The following is a 27942-nucleotide window of genomic DNA, read 5'->3' on the forward strand; positions in this document are numbered from 1 at the left end:
TCAGAGGTTAGTGGCTGATACTAGCCAAGGATTGCTGCTCTTAGGGGCGGTCCATGCCGGGTGCTGGCAGGAGGAACTCTCGTTGCGGTAAAACTGCGCCTGGGTCTTAAACAGGCCGAAGCGCGCCATGAAGAGAAAGAAGTCCCGGCGGAAGGTACGCGTGAAGAAGGCGTACAGGAAGGGGTTGGAGCAGGAGTTGATGGGGTAGAAGAGCACCAGCAGGAGCTTGGCGTTGGAGACGGTGATGAGGGGCAGCTTGAGGGCGGCCGAGATGGCGAAGAAGGAGATGGGAGCCATGCAGAGGAAGTCGGTGAAGATGAGCACGGCCATGCGCTGGGCCACGTGCATGTCGGCGCGGGCCGAGGGCGACGAGGGGTTGCGGACGCTCAGGTAGATGCTGAGGTAACAGCCACACACGCAGATGAAGGCCAGCACGTTGAGGAGGAGGAGAGACACCAGGTAGACCTGAGACTTGTGAGACTCCACGTCCATGGGCAGGCAGATACTCACCTGCAGGGCATGCAAACACAACACATTTAAACACATTTGACACACCATTGATGACTTGCTATATTAATTACTATGTTATTGTGCTGATTCCAGGCGAAGGGAACCTCTAAAATGGCTACCACTAAATGCACTTTAACACAGGTTGCCCTTCTATATGGAGAAAATACATTTCAGATATACTTCAGAATATATAGCCTAAGTATTTTTCAAAATAATTGGCCAAACAAATATATTAGTATAGGTGAATGGCATTCATTCTATATATATTTTGGACACTGGAAATGCACTTTCTTTATAGACGAAATCAGCGGGGATGTTTACATTTACTTCCGGTTACCCCTGGGTCCACACATTATAATGGCGGTGGACGGCACAAACTGACGTGTTGAAGACAAAAACAATCAAAGAAGACAAAAATGGTTTGTCCGTGTTGTGTTGTTGTTTAATATCATTCATAACAACACTTTCACTAACGTTAGTGGAGACCAGACTAGCTAATTTACCTGTTGGACCAGACCAGAGTAGACTTGAAGCTAAATTAAATTAACGTGGCGTCAGTAGCTCTGTCTGTAACGTTAACGAGTCTGCAAAAAAACTGTGAGTTTGACAGACAAACAAACGTTATTAGCTAGCTAACACTACATAAAACAAACACAGAAGAAAGGCTAGATACGTCGGACAAGCATGTTTACCAACGGTTTAACCATTTAAATTGAAAGTAGTCGGCCGAAAACAACAAGAGGGTTTGACAGCATTTATTTGACAACACGCACATTTAAACCTGCCGCCTTCCCCAAGTGGTACCCGGAAGTAAATTTGTTTACATGGTGACGTCACGGTGATTTGGTCTATAGGCACTACAACATATTTCATATTTTGGTCACTCAAAATATTTAGCATTTTCCATTTTGCATCCCCATTTGAATTAACCTGAATGTTTACAAAAAGGGCCACAAAATGGCTACAGGTGGGAGCTTTGGCATCCAGAGAGAGAGCAAAGGACTGAGAGGGTGAATTATATGGAACATCTACCTTCCTGTAGCTGCTGACCTCCATTATGGGCAGCGAAGCAGCCAGGAAGGAGAAGACCCAGCCTGCCGCCATGATGGCACAGGCGTGTCGTAGGCGGAGCTTACGGTCGAGGCGCAGAGCGTGTGTGATGGTGTGCCAGCGCTCCAGGGTGATGGCAGTTAAGGTAAACACTGACAGCTCACTGGCAAACACCTGAAAATCACACAGATATGTGTCAAATAAACATTCAGTATGTGAATGCTCTTATTGGTAATCCATATGCAATAAAGTCTGGGAATATTACTTCCCTCTCAAAACAATCTCAAAGACATGCAAGGACACATGCAATCAGACACACGCACACACGCACGCGTCGCACGCACACGCACGTGCACGTGCACACGCACACACACACACACACACACACACACACACACACACACACACACACACACACACACACCGTGAAGAAGCCAGCAGTTTTGCAGCCCGGGCCTGTCTGCCAGTCGATGGCATGGTTGTAGTACTGACCCCGAGTCAGCACGTCTTCGATTGCTATGGCTACCAGGTAGATGCCCATGCAGAGGTCGGCGAACGCCAGGTGGCACATGAGGAAACGAGGAACTGTCAGCTTGGTCGGACTACCTGTCAACACAGGGAGGGGGGGGGGGGGCAGAATAGTGGCTCACACAAGTATAAAGCTGCACCGCACCATCTGACATGTGCAAGCAGGAGGAATCAAGAAAACAGCCCACAGCTTAAAAAGACTCAAAAACGAGGATTAGCATCACGTGAATTCTGCTTTAGAGTTGATTTGCCCTTCAATACCTAACAAGACCAGAAGCACCGCCACGTTCCCAAGCAGTGCGAGGATCGAGATGATCCAGATGAGGACCCGCAGGTAGACGCGGCCCATGATGTCCTCACAGGGGTTGAAGGCGTCGGGGGTGGGGCTGCAGGTGAAGTTAGAGCAGTAGGACTTGTAGAGGTCGGGCTCTGACTGAAGGTCGGGGTCGTTGCACCAGTCGTGCCATCTGGTCCTGATGCACAGACACACCATGCATGCAACATGCAACATGCATTATGCATAGACATGCACACATAGGCTACATTTGTGCACATCATGGTAAGACATTCACTTGATACTGTACATAGGCTATGTAACTTCTATTTTATTCTATGTCATTGTATGGAACAGTCCTATGTCTCTTATAATGGTTGATGCTTATGTTGATACTTTTCCATGCCTGAGTACGAGCAACTGTATCATGTCCCAATTTCCCCTCGGGGATCAATAAAGTTTTTCTGATTCTGATTTTCTGATTCTGATACTTGATAATTTTATGATCATCGGCTTTTAGCAAAATATGTTGAAAAATGATAGCAAATGAATAGTAGTGGCTAGTATGGACACTATCAGAAAGGAATCACCAGAATGAAGCCCATATTGTGTATTGAATTGTATGATCCCGTCCCTAGCATCATATACCTCATGCGTGCAGTGTTTTGGTAGGAAGACTACCTCATCTTGATAAAAGCACAGCAGTGTGAGGAGTAGGTGAGGTTGGCCCGTTGGAGCTTCGTGAATCGTGATGCAGGAGGGAGATGTTTCAGATCGTCGGCAGACTCTGCAATGAGATACTCCAGTCCACCCAGGATGGAATCTGGCAGGGAGCTCAGTGCTGTGTGAGAGACATCTCTACAGAAGACAACCAGGGGCTGAGTCAACCAGGAATGGAAACTCTCATAATCCATTTTCATGAACAAATGTACGTTATACTACTGATATTATACAGTAGTGATTCAACCTATACACCCCATTCATGAAGGCTGTACCGTACTGTTCTTACCAGGAAAGACAATCATTAATAAAAAATTGTTAATAATAAGAAGTGATGCATCTAAGTTGCAACAGTGGTTTGTTTGAAATAGACAACCAAAAGAGCCCCACAACTCCATCAACATCAACTCCCCCACAAACCGACAGATTTATCAAATTACCACAATTACAAAATAATACCATGCACCATTTTTATGAGGGGGAAATATTTATTTGTTAAATTTGAAAATTCTCACTTCTGAGTCTATTTTTAACATAAACATGTCACTTTGTATTTTAATGAGCCTTCCCACACAGGCCACTGTTTGGTTTTCTCCTATGCTGAGAATTTGATAACAGTTGATGATGAGAACGGTGAGTCATGTGGGCATGAGCTACGGCCGGTCATCTCACTTACAGCACTTTCAGCCCACTGGAGCCCCTGAAGGCATCAGGACTGATATGAGTAAGCTGCTTGTTGCCTGTCAAGACCCTGAGAGAGGGAGGGGAAGAAAGAAACAATTAGAGGACATGTCAGCTGACTGTATTGTTTTAGCCTGAAGTGGGTAACTGTGAGTCTGTGCCTGAGACTCACAATGTGTGCATCTTGGTGCCATTGAAGGCATCACTAGCCACCTCCTTGATGCCATTACTTCTCAGCCGTCTGTCATTGGGAAGAAAAGCCAAGTCACAAGTCATGTGGCTCTAACTTTAAACACAGCACACTGCAAAGTTGCATTTGCACAATCCAGGATCAATTTAATTTGCTCCAAGTTACAGTAGCCTCTGATACTTAATGACAAAGACTATGGCTGCATAGAGTTTCATTCTTGCATTTTTTTTTATGATTGTTTAATCATTAGTAATCATGTAATTTAATTCATTCTAATAAATTATTGCCAGTAATATTATTGTTAGTAGAAGCAGTAGCAACTGCAGTATTTCCCCCCACATGTACATACAAAAGGTAAATACATAAAATAAATACATATAGCTGTGATTGAGTGAGCCTGATTCATGATGTGGTTTTCGGCAGGAAGAGAAACACAGGAGGCACACACACACACACACACACACACGCACACGCACACGCACACGCACACTCACACTCACACTCACACCCACACACACACACACACACACACACACACACACACCAACATCAGAGACACAAACATCAGAGATGGAGATAATTTAGATGTGAGATGATAGAAAGCAGGAAGGAGGACAGGGACTTCTGGAGGGGACATTCATCACACCTAAAGCCAGTCGGAGCTGTCAGAGAGGTGTGCTGCGTGCACTTCTAAAATAATAATGAATCTCTTACATGTGGCTGATAGTTTGAGTGCAGAGGCCTCGGAAGGCATTGGCAGGGACTCTCTCTATGCGGTTGTCCTGCAGGTCACTAAGCAGTACATACAGCAGAACACACACATGACAAACTACACGCTGTGAAAATGCTGAACACAGTAACAGTATGATATACTATATACAGAGTGTGCCAAATCTTTCTGTTATAATGGCCGACAGGGGAATCCAGCTATGATGCCTTTCGACTGTGCAGTGGAAGTGTAGAGGAAAGGGAGGAGACGGGTTAACGAGGGATTTGGAAACCCTGAGACAATCCAAACACGGACTGCATTCCTCATATTATATTATTATTATTATAAAAAGAAATCCTGATATTATATTATACACAGTGCGTAGGGTTTAACTGTGATGTCGTCTGTGTGGTTGTGACAACCACAGGTCGTGTGTCTATTTTTGGGCATGTATGACTGTGCGTGTGACAATGAGGGCATGTACAAGTGTGTGTGTGTGTGTGTGTGTGTGTGTGTGTGTGTGTGTGTGTGTGTGTGTGTGTGTGTGTGTGTGTGTGTGTGTGTGTGTGTGTGTGTGTGAGAGAGAGTGTGTGTGTGTGTGTGTGTGTGTGTGTGTGTGTGTGTGTGTGTGTGTGTGTGTGTGTGTGTGGGTGTGTGTGTGTGTGTGTGTGTGTGTGGGGGCGCGCGCGTGTGTGCACCTACATCAGGAAGTCAGAGGCAGCAGAGTGGATATTGCGAATGGAGTCTGGAAACGTCCTCAGTCCAGTTTGGGAGATGGTCCTGTAATACACCGAATATCCACTCAACATGACTATATTCACATCACGACCTCATCATGACATCATGACAACACACACTCTCTACACTGAGTCACAATAATGAAGTCTGACAAGCCTTCATTATATTAAGCAAGATAAAGGTTAAGAGGGGCAAATAGACTCAGACAATTGATTAACAAGTGACAGATGTTTATCCCAACGCTCTTATATCCTTTTTTTATCGCAAAAACATGCTCTGCATTCAACATTTCTGAAATATGATCCAGTCTGCATGTTATCATTATGTCCATGAGGGAAGTTACTTACGTAGCCTATACTGTTTTTGAAAAATGTTTTTTTTTAATCATTCACAGAGCCAGTTTATTATTATTATTCTTGCTATCAGCTGTTTTGCAAGAATTCAAATTCACATCTTTGAAATGGAGGATAGCTCAATTTGGAGCAAAACTAGTCTCTCCTTTTTATCCAGTCCAAGGGCCAAATGTGACACTTAACACGTCTTCCAGGGGACGCAGAGTAATGTCCCTGGCAGTGTTGACCCAGAAGAACCAGGCCTGCCGTCCGTGACCCATTTTGGCTCCAGACTCAGTTTAAAAGTGCAGATTACATTAATTTAGGCTCCAGACTCAGTTTAAACATCACAAAGTGCACATTACATTCATTTTTGCTGGCTGTTGTGCACTGTTGTGCACAACAGCAGATACTCAACTGCAGATACTCACAGGTGCTTCAGGTTCACAAGGCCACTGAATGCATCTTTATGGATGACTCTGAGGTTTTTTGCCTTGGTTATTTCTCTGAGAGAAACACAAGTTCAAATAAATGGCGTGTTATAGTTAATGGAATAGAGCACAGTGCCACGTTTACCTTTACAGACTGTACTTACATTCCAGTGAGCTCAGTGAGGTTGGAGAAGGCGAAAGCCCCGATGCTCTCCAACACCAGGTTCTCTGAGATGAAACTGAGAGGAGAGATATGTGGCGGTAAGTATCAATGGGTAATGGCAGAGGAAGTGTGAGTGGACGGTGGTGCAGTAGGAAGTGTCAGTGGATGGTGGTGCAGCAGGAAGTGTCAGTGGATGGTTCAGCAGGAAGTGTCAGTGGATGGTTCAGCAGGAAGTGTCAGTGGATGGTGCAGCAGGAAGTGTCAGTGGATGGTGGTGCAGCAGGAAGTGTCAGTGGATGGTGGTGCAGCAGGAAGTGTCAGTGGATGGTTCAGCAGGAAGTGTCAGTGGATGGTGGTGCAGCAGGAAGTGTCAGTGGATGGTTCAGCAGGAAGTGTCAGTGGATGGTGGTGCAGCAGGAAGTGTCAGTGGATGGTGCACCAGGAAGTGTCAGTGGATGGTTCAGCAGGAAGTGTCAGTGGATGGTGGTGCAGCAGGAAGTGTCAGTGGATGGTTCAGCAGGAAGTGTCAGTGGATGGTTCAGCAGGAAGTGTCAGTGGATGGTGCAGCAGGAAGTGTCAGTGGATGGTGGTGCAGCAGGAAGTGTCAGTGGATGGTTCAGCAGGAAGTGTCAGTGGATGGTGGTGCACCAGGAAGTGTCAGTGGATGGTGGTGCAGCAGGAAGTGTCAGTGGATGGTTCAGCAGGAAGTGTCAGTGGATGGTTCAGCAGGAAGTGTCAGTGGATGGTGGTGCACCAGGAAGTGTCAGTGGATGGTGGTGCAGCAGGAAGTGTCAGTGGATGGTGGTGCAGCAGGAAGTGTCAGTGGATGGTGGTGCACCAGGAAGGGTCAGTGGATGGTGGTGCAGCAGGAAGTGTCAGTGGATGGTGGTGCACCAGGAAGTGTCAGTGGATGGTGGTGCACCAGGAAGTGTCAGTGGATGGTGGTGCACCAGGAAGTGTCAGTGGATGGTAGTGCAGCAGGAAGTGTCAGTGGATGGTGGTGCACCAGGAAGTGTCAGTGGATGGTGGTGCAGCAGGAAGTGTCAGTGGATGGTTCAGCAGGAAGTGTCAGTGGATGGTGGTGCACCAGGAAGTGTCAGTGGATGGTTCAGCAGGAAGTGTCAGTGGATGGTGGTGCACCAGGAAGTGTCAGTGGATGGTTCAGCAGGAAGTGTCAGTGGATGGTGGTGCAGCAGGAAGTGTCAGTGGATGGTTCAGCAGGAAGTGTCAGTGGATGGTGGTGCACCAGGAAGTGTCAGTGGATGGTTCAGCAGGAAGTGTCAGTGGATGGTGGTGCAGCAGGAAGTGTCAGTGGATGGTTCAGCAGGAAGTGTCAGTGGATGGTGGTGCACCAGGAAGTGTCAGTGGATGGTTCAGCAGGAAGTGTCAGTGGATGGTGGTGCAGCAGGAAGTGTCAGTGGATGGTTCAGCAGGAAGTGTCAGTGGATGGTGGTGCAGCAGGAAGTGTCAGTGGACGGTGGTGCAGCAGGAAGTGTCAGTGGATGGTGGTGCACCAGGAAGTGTCAGTGGATGGTTTAGCAGGAAGTGTCAGTGGATGGTGGTGCAGCTTAAATCAAATACAGCTGTTAGATTCTGCATGCACATTTATTCTTGGAACGCTCGTCTCCCACTGCCCAGCCAAGCCTACTCCCACACTGTTTGGGTGATCCACTTTCACTGAGCTTAGAGCTCATTCCCTTTCAAAGACTAAACACACACACACACACACACACACACACACACACACAGAAAGTTGCGTACTCACACATCATTGAGCTTGGGGAGGTTGGCGAAGGCAAACGCACCGATGTTCGTCAACATGTCGTTCTGTAGTATGTGACTAAGACAGGAGGTGTTGGAGAGAAAAGGGGGCAGGTGTGTGTGGTGAATTAATTAATTTGTTCCTCAATTTGTCCCCCCTCTCCTCACCTCCCCTCTTGTTTGGGTGATCCATATCTTCAGTGTTTTGACCTCCTCCACTCATCATGTTCATTATCACAGAGTAAACGCACACACAAACACGTGCGCGCGCGTGTGTGCGCACACACACACACACACACACACACACACACACACACACACACACACACACACACACATTCCCACACACTTACAGTTCTGTCAGTTGCTGCAGGTTCCTTAGGGCATCGTGGGGAATGACTTTGAGTTGTGTCTGCCTCACTCTCCTGTTGACACAGAGAAACAGCCAATCACATCAACCCTCACTGAGGAGCTCACTATTCACAGAAACAATGGTTGCATTTGGAACCGCCTACTATACTAGCAGTATGTACTGATTTGGCCAAAATGTAGCATGTGCAGTATGCAAACAAAAGCAACATCTGTAGCCTATGCCAAAAATACCATACAATACAATAGCTAGGGATAGGAAGGTATTAGGAATTAGCCGTGTTTTTAGGTACCCCCAAAACATTGCCTATAGTGCCATAAGGCTGAATGGCCACACCACTGCACCACGTGCTTCACCTTCAAGGTATTTGCACTTGTTTGATTTTAAATTAAAATGTATTTTATTTCTTATTCTGTAAATATGGATGCAAGGCTCATCCACATATCGTCACATTATCAATATCGAGGTATTCAGTCTAAAATATTATGATATTTGATTTTGTCAATATCACCCAGCCCTTCCTATGAGGTTCTCATAGAGCTTATAGCATCTGGTGTTGTGTTGCAGATGGCATCTGAGGTGACCGTCCATTACATACTTGTACACATCCCCGCTGTCCCTGAGCCTTGACCTTTGAGCAACTGAGCACACACACATCACTGCCTTCACCATACTCTACTTCCTGGTAAGAGTCCCTGCTTTTGCCACAGTCTGTCACTGTAGTGTGTGTGTGTGTGTGTGTGTGTGTGTGCGTGCGTGCGTGCGTGCGTGCGTGCGTGTGTGTGTGTGTGTGTGTGTGTGTGTGTGTGTGTGTGTGTGAAATATGTTCAGTATGTTCTGTTTTTTGTTCTTTTTGTGCAAGTCTATCCTGAATTTTACCTTGACATGGACCCTCTCTCTTCCTCTCCCTCCCTCTCTCCCTCTCTCTCTCCCTCTCCCCCCCTCCCCCCATCTCTCTCCCTCTCTCTCCACCTCTCTCCCCTCTGTCTCTCCATCTCTCTACACCTCCCCCCTCTCTCCCTCTCTCTCCCCCTCTCTCTACACCTCCCCCCTCTCTCTCCCTCTCTCTCGCTCCCTCTCTCTCTCCCCCACTCTCTCTCTCCCTCCCTCCCTCCCTCTGTCTCTCTCCCTCCCTCCCTCTCTCTCTCCTCCAGGCCATCTGTGCTCCTAGCCTTGAGATTCCTTCACAATGTTTCAACTGCCAAAACAAGGGGTCAGTGTTTACTGGCTGATCTCGCTCTGTGTCACCATGCAACACTTAACTAACCCAACAGCACCACCTTCAGCCAACACCTCCAGAGGTCAGAGACCCAATCCTCCACAAAAACCGGATCATAGTGGACTTATAGTAATCACTTCACCCATATAGCAACTCAAACCATTGCAGTCTCCAAGTGCGCATGTGTGTAACTGTGAATGTGAAGCCACTGATCACGAGCAGACGTGCGCTGCATACATTCCCCCAAATAATAAATGAATGCTAAATAAAACCAACGTTGGCATGTTTGCTACAGCGTTCAGCCAAGAGGAGAGGAGCCAGGGTTAGTGCAAAAACATGGACACATTTCAGACTTAAGACCAGTTAATTGGGAACGGCTTTTCCAATTGCGTATTGTCCATGAATTGTTCTCAATTTGGAAAGAGCTGATGTTTGGGTTAGGGTTAGGCAAGTAGTGCTTCTGGTTAGGGTTAGGGCAGACAGGCGCAAAATACAGCCCCAGGGCCCAGGGAGCATCTCAATCAGGCCCACAACATCCTCAGAGGAAAACAAAACAACAACAAAAACAACAACAACAATAAAAGGCAGAATGATCTCCAGGCGAATGATTAAAATGAGTATGTAGCCTACTGCTATTGATCTATTTCAGTGGTTCCCAAACTGGGGTATGCATACCCCTAGGGGTACATGGAGGGACTACAGCGGGTACTGAGAGAAAAGGGAAAATGGAAAAATGTAACAATAAATCATGAAAATAAATGAAACGTTAAAATAAATCTGCTCAGGAGGCACTAATTGCAACACTTTCACTCCATTTCTTATTTTGTCATGTTATAGTGTTTCAAAAGGTGGGTTATCATTCATTCATTGCATCATATGCTATAGTTTTCTCTTGCAGTTTTGTAAGCTAAATGTTGTAGTCGGGTAAAGGGGGTACTTGGATTCAGAAATCAGGGAAAGGGGGTACTGAACCCAAAACAGTTTGGGAACTGATCTATTTGATCTATTAGGCGGCAGCTATAGGTCAGGAGGTATACCTCCAGATATCCTCCAGTCAGCATGTCAAAGTGTCCTTGGGCAAGTTATTGAACCCCAAATTGCTCCTGATGGCTGTGCCAGCACCCTGCATGGCAGCTTGCCACCATCGGTGTGTAAATGTCTGTGTGAATGGCTGAATGTACCTACTCATTCAAGATTAAAGATTAAAGATTTTTATTGTCACTCCGTAGTACAAGTATCACGTGTGAAATTCTTGTGCTGTAGACTGCGTTACAACATAGTGCAAAAAACCCCCCAAAAAAACAAAAAAAACAAGAGGCAACAAGCAATAAAGCAGTAAGACACGCCACAGACAGTGGCGTATTCACTGCACATATGTGCAAATGGCATGAACATACTTTAAACATAATTAAACATAATAACATTCTGTTAGGTGCAAATAGCATATACTTAATTAAACATACTATTGAACATTAGTCAATACGTGATGGTAGTAGCTTACGTGTGCGTTATTTTTGTTTCTTAGGTGGAGGCTCAAATAAGCTCATACGGGTTTCCTACCTCTTCCTGCACTGTCTGGACTACTTGTTGTCTTTTGTTATCTTTTATGTATCTTAAACTGTGTAAATTGTGGGTGTGTGTGCATGTGCAAAATAAAATTCATTCATTCATTCATTCATAGCTGCAGTGCGGTACAGTACGGCTACTACACTATTTGTCATTATAAAGTGCTATATAAATGCAGGCCATTTACCAGTTGATAATTGTCTCTCTTGAGTCAATATAACATAATGCAATGTGTTTCATCAGTGAACTACAGTTTGCAGTGGTGCACATCAGACAATTGGCAAAATGTATGCTAACTTGCTATTGCATTTAAGTGGATTGTTGTGTATCAAAGTAAATCTTTTAATTGTAACCTCAGAGCACACCACATTGAAACAGGTGTGCAAAAAAGGCAATAGAAAGTTCATGTTTTTTGTGTGAAACAAGGACCCAGGCCTTCTGGGTTGACAAACAGCCTATTGTAAAGCAATCTGTCATGTCTACCAAATTCACTGTAGTTGAACATAATTCAGTACATGTATTTCATGTTTCAATTCAATTGTCCAATTTGTAGCCCTTCACTTACTTTATCTCAGTATGGCCCTCTGGGGGGGGGCCTCTGGGTTAGGGTAAGTCTCCAGTAAATGAATGTAAGCATGGTAGTAGTATTATCCCGAAAAGTGACCATTATCTGATGTGTGTGTGTGTGTGTGTGTGTGTGTGTGTGTGTGTGTGTGTGTGTGTGTGTGTGTGTGTGTGTGTGTGTGTGTGTGTGTGTGTGTGTGTGTGTGTGTGTGTTTGTGTGTGTGTGTGTGTGTGTGTTTAGTCTTTGAAAGGGAATGTACTCACAGGTACGTAATGTTGCTGGGGATGTTTGAGGGAATCTCGGTGACCCCGCTGCCCAGGAAACAGCTTCTGGACTCAACCATCACCTCAGGCCCCCCGACTGCTCCAAGCCCCCCGACTGCTGCGTCTACCTCCACCATCTTCATCATCACCGCCATCATCACCATCATCAGCACCACCACCGCCATCATCACCATTAACAGCGAGCAGGGACTCTCTCTTCAGGTTTTCTCTGTCCTAACTCTCTTCTCTCCTCTCACCCCTGTGTGCACGCAGGCCTTCCGGTATGAACTGCCTTCTCATTCCATAGGAGCATGTCTGTTCTTTCATCCATCTGTCTGCTCACTGTTCACTCCGAGAGAGAGAGAGAGAGACAGAGAGAGACAGAGAGAGAGAGAGAGAGAGAGAGAGACAGAGAGAGACAGAGAGAGAGAGAGAGAGAGAGAGAGAGAGAGAGACAGAGAGAGAGGCAGGAACGAGTCTTGGTTCTATCTGCGATGTGGAGGCGTGTATAAAACTTTGAGGGTGTGTGAGATAGGAGGTCTCTGTGGGGTGTGTGTTTGTGTGTGTGTGTGTGTGTGTGTGTGTGTGTGTGTGTGTGTGTGTGTGTGTGTGTGTGTGTGTGTTTACTTAAGTCGAAATTGGGGACACACTCGACTTAAGACCAGGTGATTGGGGATGGCGGGAGCAATTGATGACAAAAGCCTTGTCCCCAGTTGGTAAAAAGTTGATTTTGGGGTCAGTGGTTAAGGTTAGGGTTCGGTTTAGATTTAGGTTAAGGTTAAGGTTAAGGTTAGGGGTGAGGTTTAGGCAACTACTGTTCAGGGTATGTGTCCAGGGAATGCATGTAAGTCTTAAGGGGGGGCGGATTGGACTAGGAATAACTACAACATTACATAGACCTTGGTAGGACGCTATGATAAACACACTTTTCTGGTTTCACCTTTCAAATTCCAGGCTACAGTCTAAAATCTACTCCCAATTTGTTGTTCGTTGCCCTTTGACCCCTCGGAATTTCTCCTTCAGATCCAATAAAATGTGTTTTTCACACAGATGCGTCCCAAAACACTTTCGACAGACGCAGAGAATAATATATAGAAAGCAAGCACAGAAGTGGAAATAAATAGCAACCATTAAACCAGAATAGAATAGAGGCCACGAAAAGAAGCCACACACGCAGAATGCAGAACAGAATGGGGAATTGCACATGAGACTGTTCTTAAGAGTCACGTGACTTTAGCCTACAGTAATTTATGTGTTAACTTTATTTCCAACTTTCACATTGTTTTCAAGACAGGGTTTGTCCTAGTTTAGTATTCCAACTGCACATAGAACAGCTTTCACTATACTGTAGATTTTCTTTTTTATGGTTATGTTAGTTCTCATGTCAGGAGACAGCGGGGTGTGTGTTTTGGTGTGTCTCTCTTCCTCTGTGTTCCCCCTCCCCTGTGTGTTTCTGCACGGACACGGCTGGCAGCAATCTACTCTGAGTACCTGGACCTCGCAGCACGGCTGGAAATCACTCCACTCATCACCAGTAACCGGCATAAAGACCCTGGCTCTGCACCCACTCTTCGTCAGATTATTAAGTCTTCTACCGTGGTAGCTATACGTGGAGCCTTGAATTCCTTCTCGTGTTTTTTCGTGCGTTTCCTGTGGATCTTTGAATTGACTTTATTTCTTGTGTTCAGGTCGGATCTCAGCACCAGACCTCTTCGCAGCTGTGAGCGGAGTTCGGGAATTGTCTCTGCTGTGGCCTGTCAGCCTGCCATTCACTCCAGTGGAGATTATCATTGTGAAAATAAACTGTCTTCCTTTTTTGAGAACTGTGTCCGTGTCTGCTCCTGGGTCCAACCAACTTACATCGTAACATCGCATGGAGAATTGCTTCAGAATATTGAGTGATTATCAGTATTGAAAGAATGTTTTCTTTTTCTCTCCAGGTTTCTGGGTGAATCTCCAATCAGCCGTCTCTTCCAACTCCTTCTCTCTCGTGGTACGTTCCCAGAACAATGGAAAACTGCCAGAGTGATCCCAATCCATAAAAGAGACTCAAAATCAGATCCATCAAAGTACCGTCCCATATCCCTGCTCACCATCATCAGCAAAGTCATGGAATCTGCTGTTCACAAATAACTACAGTGGTACCTCCTCCGCCATGGTTTTATCTCTAGTAAACAATTTGGATTTAGACCAAATCACAGCACAGCTGATCTCCTCACATTTTTGTCCCAGACGTGGAACAACATCCTTGACAAAGGCAACGAAGTGGCTGTCGTTGCGCTAGACATTAAGGGTGCCTTCGACCAGGTCTGGCACAATGGCCTTTGTGCTAAGCTCACGGCAAAGGGCATAACTGGTAAACTACACACATGGCTACAGAACTATCTTCAAGGACGATCTATCAGAGTTGTGCTCTCTGGTCAATCCTCATCACCATGCCCCATCAACGCATCAGTACCTCAGGGATCCATTCTCGGCCCATTATTATTCTCCATCTTCATAGATGATCTTGTGGGACACTGTCAGAACAACATGTTTCTGTACGCGGACGATTCCACCATCTTCGCACCCATAACACCATCAAATGCGCCTGAGGTGGCAGTCAGCCTAAATAAAGACCTGGACAACATCAGAAAGTGGGCTGATGCCTGGAAGGTCACCTTTGAGCCCAGCAAATGTCAGGCAATGATTCTATCCAGAAAGAGGTATCCATCTTGTCCTGAGCTCTTCTTTGGCAGTACTAAAATCAGGCTCAGTGAGCAGATGGATGTCCTAGGACTTCGCTTTGACAGAAAACTCCAGTGGACCAGCCATCTTTCTAACATCTGTAAATGTGTTGCTGGACAACGTCTCAGAGCAATGCGGAGGTTGGCCAACAAGCTTGATCCTAGAGGCCGAGCCAACATCTACAAAACCCAGGTCAGGAGCATCATGGAGTACTCCTGCCTTGCCTGGATGAATGCCTCACAAACAACTCTCAGGCAGCTGGATAATATCCAGAAAAAGGCAATTAAAATCACAGGTGTGGATGAGGACTCTGCCCATAAGGATTTTGCCATCACCAAGTTGAGCCATCGCAGAACAGTTGCTGCAACAACTGTTATTTTCAAAATGCACACTACCAAGTGCCCAGCAGACCTGAAAGCGCTGCTACCCCCCGCTCATGTCCCAGGTCGAACCACCCGGAGGCTCCCACCCAACCATGCCCTGTCACTGCCCATGGCAAACACCAAATGCCTGGACAGGAGCTTTCTCCACTCTGCCATAGCAACATGGAACAGCCTTCCCCCCCGCGGTTGTTGGAGACATTACATCAAGCAGTGTTGATGCCTTCAAGAAGAGACTGAACAAGCACCTCCTCAGCACCAGACCCTAAAACTCAAGGACTTCTATTCATCATACTTAATCAGTCTCACATATATGTATGAGTAGCTGCAGATCAATGCTAGGCTCTCTGAATGTTGTTCATGAAGCCTGTATCTGTAATAGCATTAAAAAAAAAAAAAAAAAAAAAAAAAAGTGGGGGGGGGAAATCAACATTTAATTTGGGGGGGGGGGGGGGTTTAGTTTGTGATGCAGAAACGACAGTTTGTGATGCAGAAATTACAGCATTTCTGCCCAACAAAACGTGTTTTCAAGCCTATTATTAATAATACATTCATCTCACCTCATGCATAAACAGGAGAGATGAGACATCACGAATAGAGAAGCCCTGTCGTCCACAGCAGAAATCCATTCCAATGCAGTGCCTCCTTGTTTAGACAATGATGTCTTATTAATGAGATATATGAAGTATTAATACGATAACAGCACAACAGACAGTTAAAAGCCACATTCTCCTTTTCCAAAGCAGGCTCAGCTAGCTGCTTATTAGCAGTGGAGATCATTGGTACAGCTTGACGAGGAAGAGGTCTGTGAATTAGAGGTGGAATAAAAGGGAAAAGCAATCTGTGCTGATTCATATACTGTATGTGTTGAGACAGTATGGCTACAATGTCATAGACATCATATTCTCATTACATGCAAGGACAATGTGCACACATGTGCACACATGTGCGCACGCACGCGCGCACACACATGCACACACGCACACACACATGCACACACACACACACACACACGCACGCACGCACACACACACACACACAAACAATGTTTTTTTTTGCTAATTTTTTATGCAAATATTAATTTTTGTGTGTGTGTGTGTGTGTGTGTGTGTGTGTGTCTGTGTGTGTGTGTGTGTGTGTGTGTGTGTGTGTGTGTGTGTGTGTGTGTGCGTGCGTGTGTGTGAGTGTGTGTGTGTCTGTCTGTCTGTCTGTCTGTCTGTCTGTCTGTCTGTCTGTGTATGTGTGTGTGTGTGTGTCTGTCTGTCTGTGTGTGTGTGTGTGTGTGTGTCTGTGTGTGTGTGTGTGTGTGTGTGTGTGTGTGTGTGTGTGTGTGTGTGTCTGGGTGGGTGTGTGTGTGTGTGTGTGTGTGTGTGTGTGTCTGTGTGTGTCTGTGTGGGTGTGTGTGTGTGTGTGTGTGTGTGTGTGTGTGTGTGTGTGTGTGTGTGTGTGTGTGTGTGTGTGTGTGTGTGTCTGTCTGTGTGTGGGTGTGTGTGTGTGTGTGTGTGTGTGTGTGTGTGTGTCTGTGTGGGTGTGCAGCGCTGTGGGAACTTGCTGCTAATGGAATGGAAGTGGTTGTGATTTATTCCTTGGCACTGCTTGGCACACAGGAAGAAAATGGCAGCCTTGAGCTCCTGACATGGAACCCGCACACACTCTCCCACAGCCTCAAGGCGAGGACGAGAGACAGGACAGCGAGAGACAGACAGACAGACAGACAGACAGACAGAGGAGTGCAGGTGCAGAGACAAAGGAGAGGCGGTGAAGGGCAGAGGAGGAGTTGATACATGATAGGAACTTGTAGATTATTCTGTGTGTTGCTCTTTTGGTACCTGTCTGTCTGTCTGTGTCCTCTGCTGTGTGCGGGGTGGGTATGACTGGAAAAAAAAGACAAAGTTTGAACTGCTATCACTGAGCTTGGTCCTCATATACAGTAACCTGCTGTTGTTGTTGCTGTTGTTGCTGCTCACCAGTCACTGGTGTGGTTGTTTCTTATTTCTCTCCTAAATATAGCAGGGCTGTTATAGCTGTATCTCTGTCTGTGCTGGCTGGCTGTGGTCAAGGACAGCGCAGTGGCAGATGGCAACAGCCAAACAGAAGTCTTCTGTTGAGCACAGACTGTGTGCAGCAAACAAATTCTCCCCGCCTGGTCTGGAGACAGACATAAAAAGCAAGAACAAGAAAATGAGAGGACGAGGAAGCGATGGGGCAGACAGGCAGAGATAGAGTGAGAGAGAGAGAGAGAGATATATATATAGTGAGACAGACTGTAGGGAGGCGTTTGTTGAAACAGCGGGTCCTTGGGGCTCCCCTCACCTGAGGAGGCCGGCTTCAACTCGTCTCTGGGATCTTTTCATCCAGCAAACAGCAATCCTGCAGAGACTTATTCCATTCGCTGCACTTAGTCATACTTCAAAGCGTCGCTCGGTGTGGGTGCCAGCGGTACGGGCGAGAGGGTATTATTGTGTGTCTGATGTCCCAGTTAGAGAGCGGAGAGGGACTTGTGAAGAAAAGGTGCTGCTTTGCTCACTTTGATGAGGCAAGAGGTGACAGGGGAGAGAAGGCAAGGGCTGCGGATACTTTTGACTCATAAGCATAGTGAAGGTGTACTTACTGCTGCTCTGTGTCCTACTTCTACTGATGCTGCTCTCATGGCTACAGACGCAGTACTGCCATCCACCAGCAGAGGGGAGCAGAAACAAACACAAAAAAACGAACGCACTCTGGGCTCATTTCACTTGGATAATATTTTATTTACTCATTAGATCTTCAAAACTATTTTTCATAATAAATTTCCACTTTATGTTCATCAAAGAACTGTAACAATAAAAATAAAAGTAAATACTGTAGAAAAATTGTACATATAGAAAATAAACATGGTTAATGAACACCTAGATGGAGAATCCCATTGGTTCAGACGCCTCCTTTTGTTTCGAATAGCAACACAATAGAGATAGAGGGAAAAGGAAGAAAGATAGACACAGGGGAGGGACTGTTTGGCAGATGATCAGAGAAACTAAAGAGAGAGGAGGGACACAGTTAAGGATAGGGTGAGCGAGGGTTAATCTTGCTATTACACTTTGAGATTCCTTTCATAGTCCATTTGTATCCTTGCCTGCCCTGTTCTGATTTGCATGCATGGGATTGGTTGGTGGCATTTCTTGGACTATCTGGATGGTCCATGGCACAATATTTATAGATATTTCATGTGGGTTCAATTTGTAGAGCAGGCTTGGTCGTAGCAGCGAGTAGAGGGCTCAAATACTACAAAAGTCCATAAACTCACAAACCCCAACACAGCCCATTGCAAACCTTTCAGTCTGTCTGGGATCGGTCATGTGATGGGTATCGACGGATCAATCAACCAATGGCGTGAAGACAAAGGACGCAAAGAGAAACGAAAGAGAGAGAGAAAAGGGCGGGGCAACAAAATTGAAGCAACAGAAATCCTCATATAGCTAATGGCATCATGAACTGGACTTTTCTATCTATCAGCAACACATGGTAACATTTACTTTGTTCTGTTTTTGATTCTTTTCGTCAGTTGGATTTTGCTATAAAAGGTGGTTGGTTAGAGCAGGTATAGTGGGCATGGTCTATAGGACATCAGGCTAGAAAACAGGGCGTGGCCTGCGGCGGGAGCACACATCCAGTCACTGCACCAGGGTTACGCTGCAACCCGCACCCCCCATCAATAACCTACCACCTCTGGACTCGGCGGGACATTCCACAGCACGGCTCAGAGACTCAGGCATGCAGCACACTCGAGATGGTCACACTTTGTCAATGAGGATTTAAACCCAGAGTCCGTCTACATGTTCAATCATTTTTGAAATCCCACGGACTGAAAACCATTCTAAGTGTGTATACAGTGTGTATACAGTGTGTATACAGGAATACTTCAAGCCAAGGTGGTACGTTTATGATGGCGGTGCGTAGAGGCAGAACCTCTGGAGTTTCAACTCGGTATAAATCACATGGAGTAAGATAATTCACGTGCAATAAGTCCCCCCCTCCCGCCCTCCCCAAAGAGTCTATACTGCCCAAATGTTCTTCATATTCATCATTATCATCGCCATAACAATACTCATAATGGTCGTTGTCTTTTTCACCATCGTCCTTTTGTATAATCAAGATCTTCAATGTCAGTTATGAAGATATGGTGGGTATCTAGCCTTGTAGGTATGTGTGTCTGCATATTTGTGTGTGTGTGTGTGTGTGTGTGCGTGTGCGTGCATGTGTGTGTGTGTGTGTGTGTGTGTGTGTGTGTGTGTGTGTGACACCACAGTCATGCATGACTGGCGTCTGTAGGTAGCATCTGAAGTCTCAAGTTTCCTCTCCAGGAAATGATCGCTCAGTTTTCCGCTGATTGGGCCTTTGTGATTTATACGGCGTGGTAAAACAACATGGGCCCTGCGGCGTGAGGCGCAGAGTGACACTCGCAGAACATCACACAACTCATTTGAACGGTGCCAGCCTGCCCCATAGTCATTCACTGCGTGTCTATGGCTACACCCTGATTTCCCGTCCCGTGGCTTGGGGGTTACGCTTGGACCGGTGTGCTTCTTTCCTCAGCATCCTCAGTGCTTCGGCTGGAGTCCCGGGCCGCTAACGGAGAGGAAGGCCGAGAGGCTTGGAAGAGACACTTAGTGTTGATCTTGGTGCTTTTTCATCGTCTTTGTTCTGGTGCTCTCTCGCTCTCTCCCGTTAACACTGAACACAAGCTTGCTGTGTGCTTCATTTTAAGTCTTCCCCCGACCTCTCAGAGTCCAACATGAGAGTTCCTACTGCGGCAGGGGAGTGACTGGTCATATCTCCTGGCTGGGCCCTTACTGGTTCTTAACTTTCTATATCATTTGTACTGGTGTATGTGTTCATAAAACAAGCCTCTCACAGAGACTTTGCTCATTGGTTAATACTGTACAACGTGGGTCCATGCCCTTGGGCCAGTCTGTGCGTGTGTTTGTGTGTGTGTGTGTGTGTGTGCGTGTGTGTGTATGTTTGTGCTTGAAAGTGTGTTTATGCTTGTGTATGTGTGTGTTTGTTTGATTGTGTACATGTGTGTTGTGCTTGCCAGCATGTGTGCAAGTTGGAGTAAACATTAACGTCAGCATGTCTATGTCAGTGTGTGCATTTTTTTCAAGAGTATATCTATGTATGTACATATACCGTTATATATAAAGGTGTATGCGTATATGTCTGCATGTTGGCCCCTCCCGCCTCAGACGTAGTACTCCTTGTCCTTGTTCTTCTTGTTCTTGGAGATCTTGGCGATGCCCAGTGGCTTGTCCTTGGCACTGCCGTTGGGCTGCGTGGCCGAGTTGCTGATGTAGTTGCGGCTCTCGTCGACGTGGTACGAGCCCTCGTCGCGGTTGCGGTACTTGTACATGGCGTAGAGCAGGATGAGGATGCAGAGGGCGGCGGCCGCCACGATGCCCACCACCATGCCCGTGGTGCTGCTGCTCTCCCGCACCACCTCGGAGGGGCCCGGGAACACCGTCACCGCCGGCGGGGGAGGGCGGGCTGGGAGGGCAAGGGGGGGTGGGGGGTGGTTAGAGATACGAGATGCTAAATTATAGCACATACATTATTCATTTGGGTTGTCGAGTGGTGGGGTGGAGGGCTGGAGCAAGGCGATACAATGTTTCTTTTTTCTTTTCTTTTTTGCATAATGCTACATGCAGCTAGGGGGAATCTGCCGGTTAGCACTAAAGCTATTTCCTTATTATCATAATATACAAATAATTTATATTACACATTGTTGCGGGTAGGGCTACAGTGCAGGGCCGCATTATATCAAATTATATTACACACATTTAACATTCTCTGATGTGCACAGGCAGCGAGGGCTGCAGCACACTGATATATGACTTTGGATTAATGGTGAAATAATTTGCATCCCAATTCTGTGGGCTGCACTGAGATGAGGTGAGGGTGGGGAGAGATGAGGACAGGGAGAGATGAAGGGAAGGAGGCGGTGTGAAAGTGAGGGAAGAGAGATGGAGAACAGGAGATGGGAGTGTTGGGTAATGCCTGAGAACACAACATGGCTGCCTGAGTGCAAATGAAAAATTCATTGTAGTGAGGCAAAGAGAGGCAAAAATGACAGCGGGGGGTGGAGGGGTTGGTGTTTTGCAGAGTGTGGGGGGACACAAATTGAAAGAGCCCTAAGGAAGAGTGTGTGCGTGTGTGTGTGTGTGTGTGTGTGTGTGTGTGTGTGTATAGGTGCGGGGGTCTAACCTGAGCTGGGGTCACAGGGGTCGATGTCCTCATCATCGCTGGGACACTCAGCTGATGCCACCAGCAGGTCGTCCGTCGACTAGAGAGAAAGGAGGAGAGAAATTAGGATTATGAAACACACACACACACACACACACACACACACACACACACACACACACACACACACACACACACACACACACACACACACACACACACACACACACACACACACACACACACACACACCTACAGTACACAAAGATAGATACTGTGAGTAGAGATAGACACCACTACCTACAGGGCTCTGTAATGAGCAGTAATCGACACCATGGGGAACGCTGTTTATTTTCTACATGTGTGAGCACACAGCAGCAGTCCACCGCCCGCCCACTCCCCAAACCGCCACAGACGCTACTGCCCCCAGCAATGGCAAGCAGCCAGCATTACAGTCAGAGAGAAGGAGAGAAGGAGGAGAGAGGTACAGGTTCTTGTGTTTTAAACCGCAAGGGATGGCCACCGTTATCTTCTCCTCCTCTCTTGACCCTCCCCCTTCCCGCTGGTATTCCTATCTTCCGCACCTCCCTCTTTCCCTCTATCTGTTCTCTCCATCTGACACTGACTGAGTGATCTGGGCTAGCGTTTGTGTGTGTGTGTGTGTGTGTGTAGGAGTGCTGCGGTTGTAGCGTATGGGCGCTGTGAGGCTGAAGAGGACGATGAAAAGCGGGAGCCTTTCACCAGTTTTCATCAAGCATTCCAGCACAGCGCTGCCGAGGAGAAGATGGTTCAGTCACTCCATAGTCAATCAAACATAAGTCGTTTAGCCCCTCTAGATAGGCCTCATGTCAATACCCACTCTTATTCAACACCTAACCTACCACAACCCAGTATTATCTCAACTCCTCCATCTCTCTCTCTGCCTCCCTTTCTTCTCCATGGAAAAGGCGCCCTTTCTCCACTCCATCCCTGCTCCTCCTGTTGCCATGGCAACTCTAAGTTCAGGCTGTTAAAAATGATGGGGGATAAAAATGGAGTGTGCGTGCTCATTGTTCAGCGGGGACCTGCGCATCGATTTACCGTTCCAGCCAAGAAGTGGGGAAAGAGGGAAAGATAGATGGACAGTTAAAAAGGAATTAAGGAAGGAGTGGTTGGGAGAAAGAGAGAGAAAAGAAGACACGATAGGGGGAGGACTTCAAAGTGCTGCAGTCTTTACTTAACATGGTGCTAATGTGCTCCGCATATTCATGAGTTACTGTTAAACACCGGCCGCCCAGGCGCTTGGGCGTGAGAGATATGACTGTGTGTGTCGGTGTGTGTGCGTGCGTGCGTGTGTGTTTTAACTATGCGGGGTGCTCAGTGCCAGCACTAAATTAAAATTGGATTGTGATGCATTGCAGTAGTTGTTACTAACCCACCGAATAAAGGAGAGGGAAGAGAGAGGCAGAGCTCAAAAGAAGAGGTCTAAAGGCAGATTACAACCAGACCGCCACAGAATTAGAACCAAATCAGTGTGCGAAGTGTTTGATGATGATGCCTGGGACCTGTGGGCAATATTTCAAAGTTGCATTCATTAAGATCTATTCTCTTTCCTTGCTCTCTCTATTTCTGTAGCTTGCCCTTATAAGACTATGGATTATATAAGATTGGAGGTGCACTCGACAGCCAGTGCTGATCCCAATTCAGCTAAAGCAGCCTGGACTTGCCTGGTATGATGTGGTTGACTCTTGACAGGGGGTTTAGCTTGGCCTGGAACATACAGTACAGTAGGCTAACTGGGTTTATCTTTCCCTGGGACATACAGTAGGCTAACTGGATTTAGCTTGGTCTGGAACATACAGTACAGTAGGCTAACTGGATTTAACTTGGTCTGGAACACACAGTACAGTGGGCCAACTGGATTTAGCTTGGTCTGGAACATACAGTAGGCTAACTGGATTTAGCTTGGCCTGGAACATACAGTACAGTAGGCTAACTGGATTTAGCTTGGTCTGGAACATACAGTACAGTAGGCTAACTGGATTTAACTTGGTCTGGAACATACAGTACAGTAGGCTAACTGGATTTAGCTTGGTCTGGAACATACAGTACAGTAGGCTAACTGGATTTAACTTGGTCTGGAACATACAGTACAGTAGGCTAACTGGATTTAACTTGGTCTGGAACATACAGTACAGTAGGCTAACTGGATTTAGCTTGGTCTGGAACATACAGTACAGTAGGCTAACTGGATTTACATGTAGCTTGGTCTGGAACATACAGTACAGTAGGCTAACTGGATTTAGCTTGGTCTGGAACATACAGTACAGTAGGCTAACTGGATTTAGCTTGGTCTGGAACATACAGTACAGTAGGCTAACTGGATTTAGCGTGGCCTGGAACATACACAGTACAGTGGGCTAACTGGATTTAGCTTGGTCTGGAACATACAGTACAGTAGGCTAACTGGATTTAACTTGGTCTGGAACATACAGTACAGTAGGCTAACTGGATTTAGCTTGGCCTGGAACATACAGTACAGTGGGCTAACTGGATTTAGCTTGGTCTGGAACATACAGTACAGTAGGCTAACTGGATTTAACTTGGTCTGGAACATACAGTACAGTAGGCCAACTGGATTTAACTTGGTCTGGAACATGCAGTACAGTAGGCTAACTGGATTTAACTTGGTCTGGAACATACAGTACAGTAGGCTAACTGGATTTAGCTTGGTCTGGAACATACAGTACAGTAGGCTAACTGGATTTAACTTGGTCTGGAACATACAGTAGCTACAGTAGGCCAACTGGATTTAACTTGGTCTGGAACATACAGTACAGTAGGCTAACTGGATTTAACTTGGTCTGGAACATACAGTACAGTAGGCTAACTGGATTTAGCGTGGCCTGGAACATACAGTACAGTAGGCTAACTGGATTTAGCTTGGTCTGGAACATACAGTACAGTAGGCTAACTGGATTTAACTTGGTCTGGAACATACAGTACAGTAGGCTAACTGGATTTAGCGTGGCCTGGAACATACAGTACAGTGGGCTAACTGGATTTAGCTTGGTCTGGAACATACAGTACAGTAGGCTAACTGGATTTAACTTGGTCTGGAACATACAGTACAGTAGGCCAACTGGATTTAACTTGGTCTGGAACATGGTGTCCACCCGCTATGCCGACCACTCGCAATGCCGACCTTAGGTTTAGGCGTGGGGGGTGGGAGAGGTTAGGTTTTGGGTTAGGGTCTGGGGGAGGTTAGGTTTAGGCGTGGGGGTGGGAGAGGTTAGGTTTTGGGTTAGGGTCTGGGGGAGGTTAGGTTTAGGCATGGGGGCTGGGAGAGGGGAGGTCGGAACAGCGACATGGAACCCTGGAACATACAGTACAGTAGGCTAACTGGATTTAACTTGGTCTGGAACATACAGTACAGTAGGCTAACTGGATTTAGCTTGGTCTGGAACATACAGTACAGTAGGCTAACTGGATGTAGCTTGGCCTGGAACATACAGGAGGCTAACTGGATTTAGCTTGGTCTGGAACATACAGGAGGCTAACTGGATGTAGCTTGGCCTGGAACATTCAGTAGGCTAACTGGATTTAACTTGGTGTGGAACATACAGTATAGTAGGCTAACTGGATTTAGCTTGGTCTGGAACATACAGTACAGTAGGCAACTGGTGCCTGACTCACTCTTTCCTCCACTGCCTTTCCAATCACTTCTGCCCACTGGACTGTCAAATGCTGCTGGGGTGAGCTTAGCCACTGAAGCCGAGCCAGTCAGTCAATAAACCTCTGTGCCTTTGCCAGGATCCAAATACCACAAGAGCCAATCAGCTGGGAGAGAACACATCACTGCTGACATCTGTCACAGATCGGTGCTGAGCTACTCTGCTCGATTATTGATCCAAAGACACCTATGTTTCATCAACAGGGACCTGTTGGCTGTCCTGATTTGAGCTGAGAAAAAAAGAAAAGAAAAAGAAAAACAACAGATAAAGTCAATTTAAACAGGCTCCTCCTCTGAACTGTGACATCAGCTTGTCAGCTGACTGCTCCATTCAACAGGGAAGGTGTCAATCGGACTATTGATCCACCTATCACACGGCAGACATTGAACAAGGGGAGAACTAGAGGCATGCCAAACAAAACGACTACGGTACAAGCACATCAATAAACCAGTCCAAAGTGAGACCATGTATTGAGATGCGCCTAAAGAGAAATACATCCTAGAATCCTCCCTTTTCCTTCCTCCAACCACTACATACATATCTCACCATCCTCCTCTCTCTCCCTGTTCTCCACAAACATCTCACCACCATCCTCCTCTCTCTCCCTGTTCTCCACAAACATCTCACCACCATCCTCCTCTCTCTCCCTGTTCTCCACAAACATCTCACCATACTTCTCTCTCTCCCTGTTCTCCACAAACATCTCACCATACTTCTCTCCCTCCGTGTTCACCACAGATATCTCACCATCCTCCTCTCTGTTCACCACGTACATCTCACCATCCTCATCTCCCTCTCTTTTATGCTCCTCGTTTCAAGTCTTTTCATTGTCTATTCGCAACAAAGCATGCCGGCATGCCTACGGACACAGATTGACAAAGATGGCGATAGAAAGAGAGTGACAGAAAGAAAGGAAATGAACAAAGACGGAAAAAGAGAGATAGATGTGTACATGCTGAAAGAGTAAAATCTCTACCTGAGCAGCTGAACAGTGCCAACGGCCGTCCATTCCTCCCTGACTGCCTAGTTCACACATAGGTGCACTCTTTGCACACACACACACACACTCTCGCTGACGATCCACCACCTTGTCTGATACTTTCACAACTGGAAATCACACATAAACACAAACACACACACACACACACAATGCTCTATAACTGGCCAAACTCCTCCATTGGTCTATTTCTATGCATTTACACATGCACGGAATGAGGTAGAAGTTGGCATGCTGGTGAAGCGATCCTGACGAGAGGGAAGAGCAGCTAGATCCACTACTGCAGATTGTGAGATAGACTCATACACCGCCTGCATTAACAGCCTATCACTGGAGCTCAACCACAGAGAGAGAGAGAGAGAGAGAGAGAAGGGGAGGGAGGGAGAGCAAGGGAACGGAGGGGAGGGCAGGCGACGGTTAAATATGGAAAGATATGGAGGCAGATATAGAAAAGCAGAGAGAGAGATATGTGAAAGATATGGAGGCAGAGAGAGAGAGAGAGAGAGAGAGAGAGAGATGTGAAAGATATGGAGGCAGAGAGAGAGAGAGAGAGAGATATGTGAAAGATATGGAGTCAGAGAGAGAGAGAGAGAGAGAGAGATATGTGAAAGATATGGAGTCAGAGAGAGAGAGAGAGATATGTGAAAGATATGGAGTCAGAGAGAGAGAGAGAGATATGTGAAAGATATGGAGTCAGAGAGAGAGAGAGAGATATGTGAAAGATATGGAGTCAGAGAGAGAGAGAGAGATATGTGAAAGATATGGAGTCAGAGAGAGAGAGAGATATGTATGGAGGCAGAGAGAGAGAGAGATATGTGAAAGATATGGAGTCAGAGAGAGAGAGAGAGATATGTATGGAGGCAGAGAGAGAGAGAGAGATATGTGAACGATATGGAGTCAGAGAGAGAGAGAGATATGTATGGAGGCAGAGAGAGAGAGAGAGAGATATGTGAACGATATGGAGTCAGAGAGAGAGAGATATGTGAAAGATATGGAGTCAGAGAGAGAGAGATATGTGAAAGATATGGAGTCAGAGAGAGAGAGAGAGAGATGTGAAATATATGGAGTCAGAGAGAGAGAGAGATATGTGAAAGATATGGAGGCAGAGAGAGAGAGAGAGATATGTGAAAGATATGGAGGCAGAGAGAGAGAGAGAGATATGTGAAAGATATGGAGTCAGAGAGAGAGAGAGAGATATGTGAAAGATATGGAGTCAGAGAGAGAGAGAGAGATATGTGAAAGATATGGAGTCAGAGAGAGAGAGAGAGATATGTGAAAGATATGGAGTCAGAGAGAGAGAGAGAGATATGTGAAAGATATGGAGTCAGAGAGAGAGAGAGAGATATGTGAAAGATATGGAGTCAGAGAGAGAGAGAGATATGTGAAAGATATGGAGTCAGAGAGAGAGAGAGATATGTGAAATATATGGAGTCAGAGAGAGAGAGAGAGAGAGAGAGAGAGAGAGAGATATGTGAAAGATATGGAGTCAGAGAGAGAGAGAGATATGTGAAAGATATGGAGTCAGAGAGAGAGAGAGATATGTGAAATATATGGAGTCAGAGAGAGAGAGAGAGATATGTGAAAGATATGGAGTCAGAGAGAGAGAGAGATATGTGAAAGATATGGAGTCAGAGAGAGAGAGAGATATGTGAAAGATATGGAGTCAGAGAGAGAGAGAGAGATATGTGAAAGATATGGAGTCAGAGAGAGAGAGAGATATGTGAAATATATGGAGTCAGAGAGAGAGAGATATGTGAAAGATATGGAGTCAGAGAGAGAGAGAGAGATATGTGAAATATATGGAGTCAGAGAGAGAGAGATATGTGAAAGATATGGAGG

At 46.3% G+C, this 27942-nt stretch overlaps 2 protein-coding genes across 7 annotated transcripts in view; both read right to left on the minus strand.

Annotated features, from left to right (window-relative positions):
- On the minus strand, positions 1–8147 carry fshr (follicle stimulating hormone receptor; the record flags this gene model as incomplete). Its single annotated transcript, XM_083635824.1, has 12 exons — positions 1–510; positions 1543–1734; positions 1985–2166; positions 2350–2561; positions 3044–3220; positions 3759–3833; positions 3936–4004; positions 4668–4745; positions 5365–5442; positions 6164–6238; positions 6328–6402; positions 8092–8147. The coding sequence occupies 12 exons, from the start codon at positions 8145–8147 to the stop codon at positions 1–3; spliced, it is 1779 nt and encodes a 592-aa protein (XP_083491950.1).
- A 12248-nt stretch (positions 8148–20395) lies between these two features.
- The window catches only part of nrxn1a (neurexin 1a), a gene marked incomplete at both ends in the record, with an annotated part of 86449 nt that continues 78902 nt past the window's right edge, over positions 20396–27942 (minus strand). For all 6 annotated transcript variants that reach the window (XM_083635119.1, XM_083635118.1, XM_083635117.1 and 3 more), the window contains 2 exons: positions 20396–20697; positions 21415–21493. In XM_083635119.1, coding sequence (XP_083491245.1) covers positions 20396–20697; positions 21415–21493 — 381 coding nt within the window. The remainder of the gene's footprint in view (positions 20698–21414; positions 21494–27942) is intronic.

The sequence above is a fragment of the Poromitra crassiceps genome, assembly GCF_964638095.1.
Source record: "Poromitra crassiceps genome assembly, chromosome: 4".
Lineage (NCBI taxonomy): Eukaryota > Metazoa > Chordata > Actinopteri > Beryciformes > Melamphaidae > Poromitra > Poromitra crassiceps.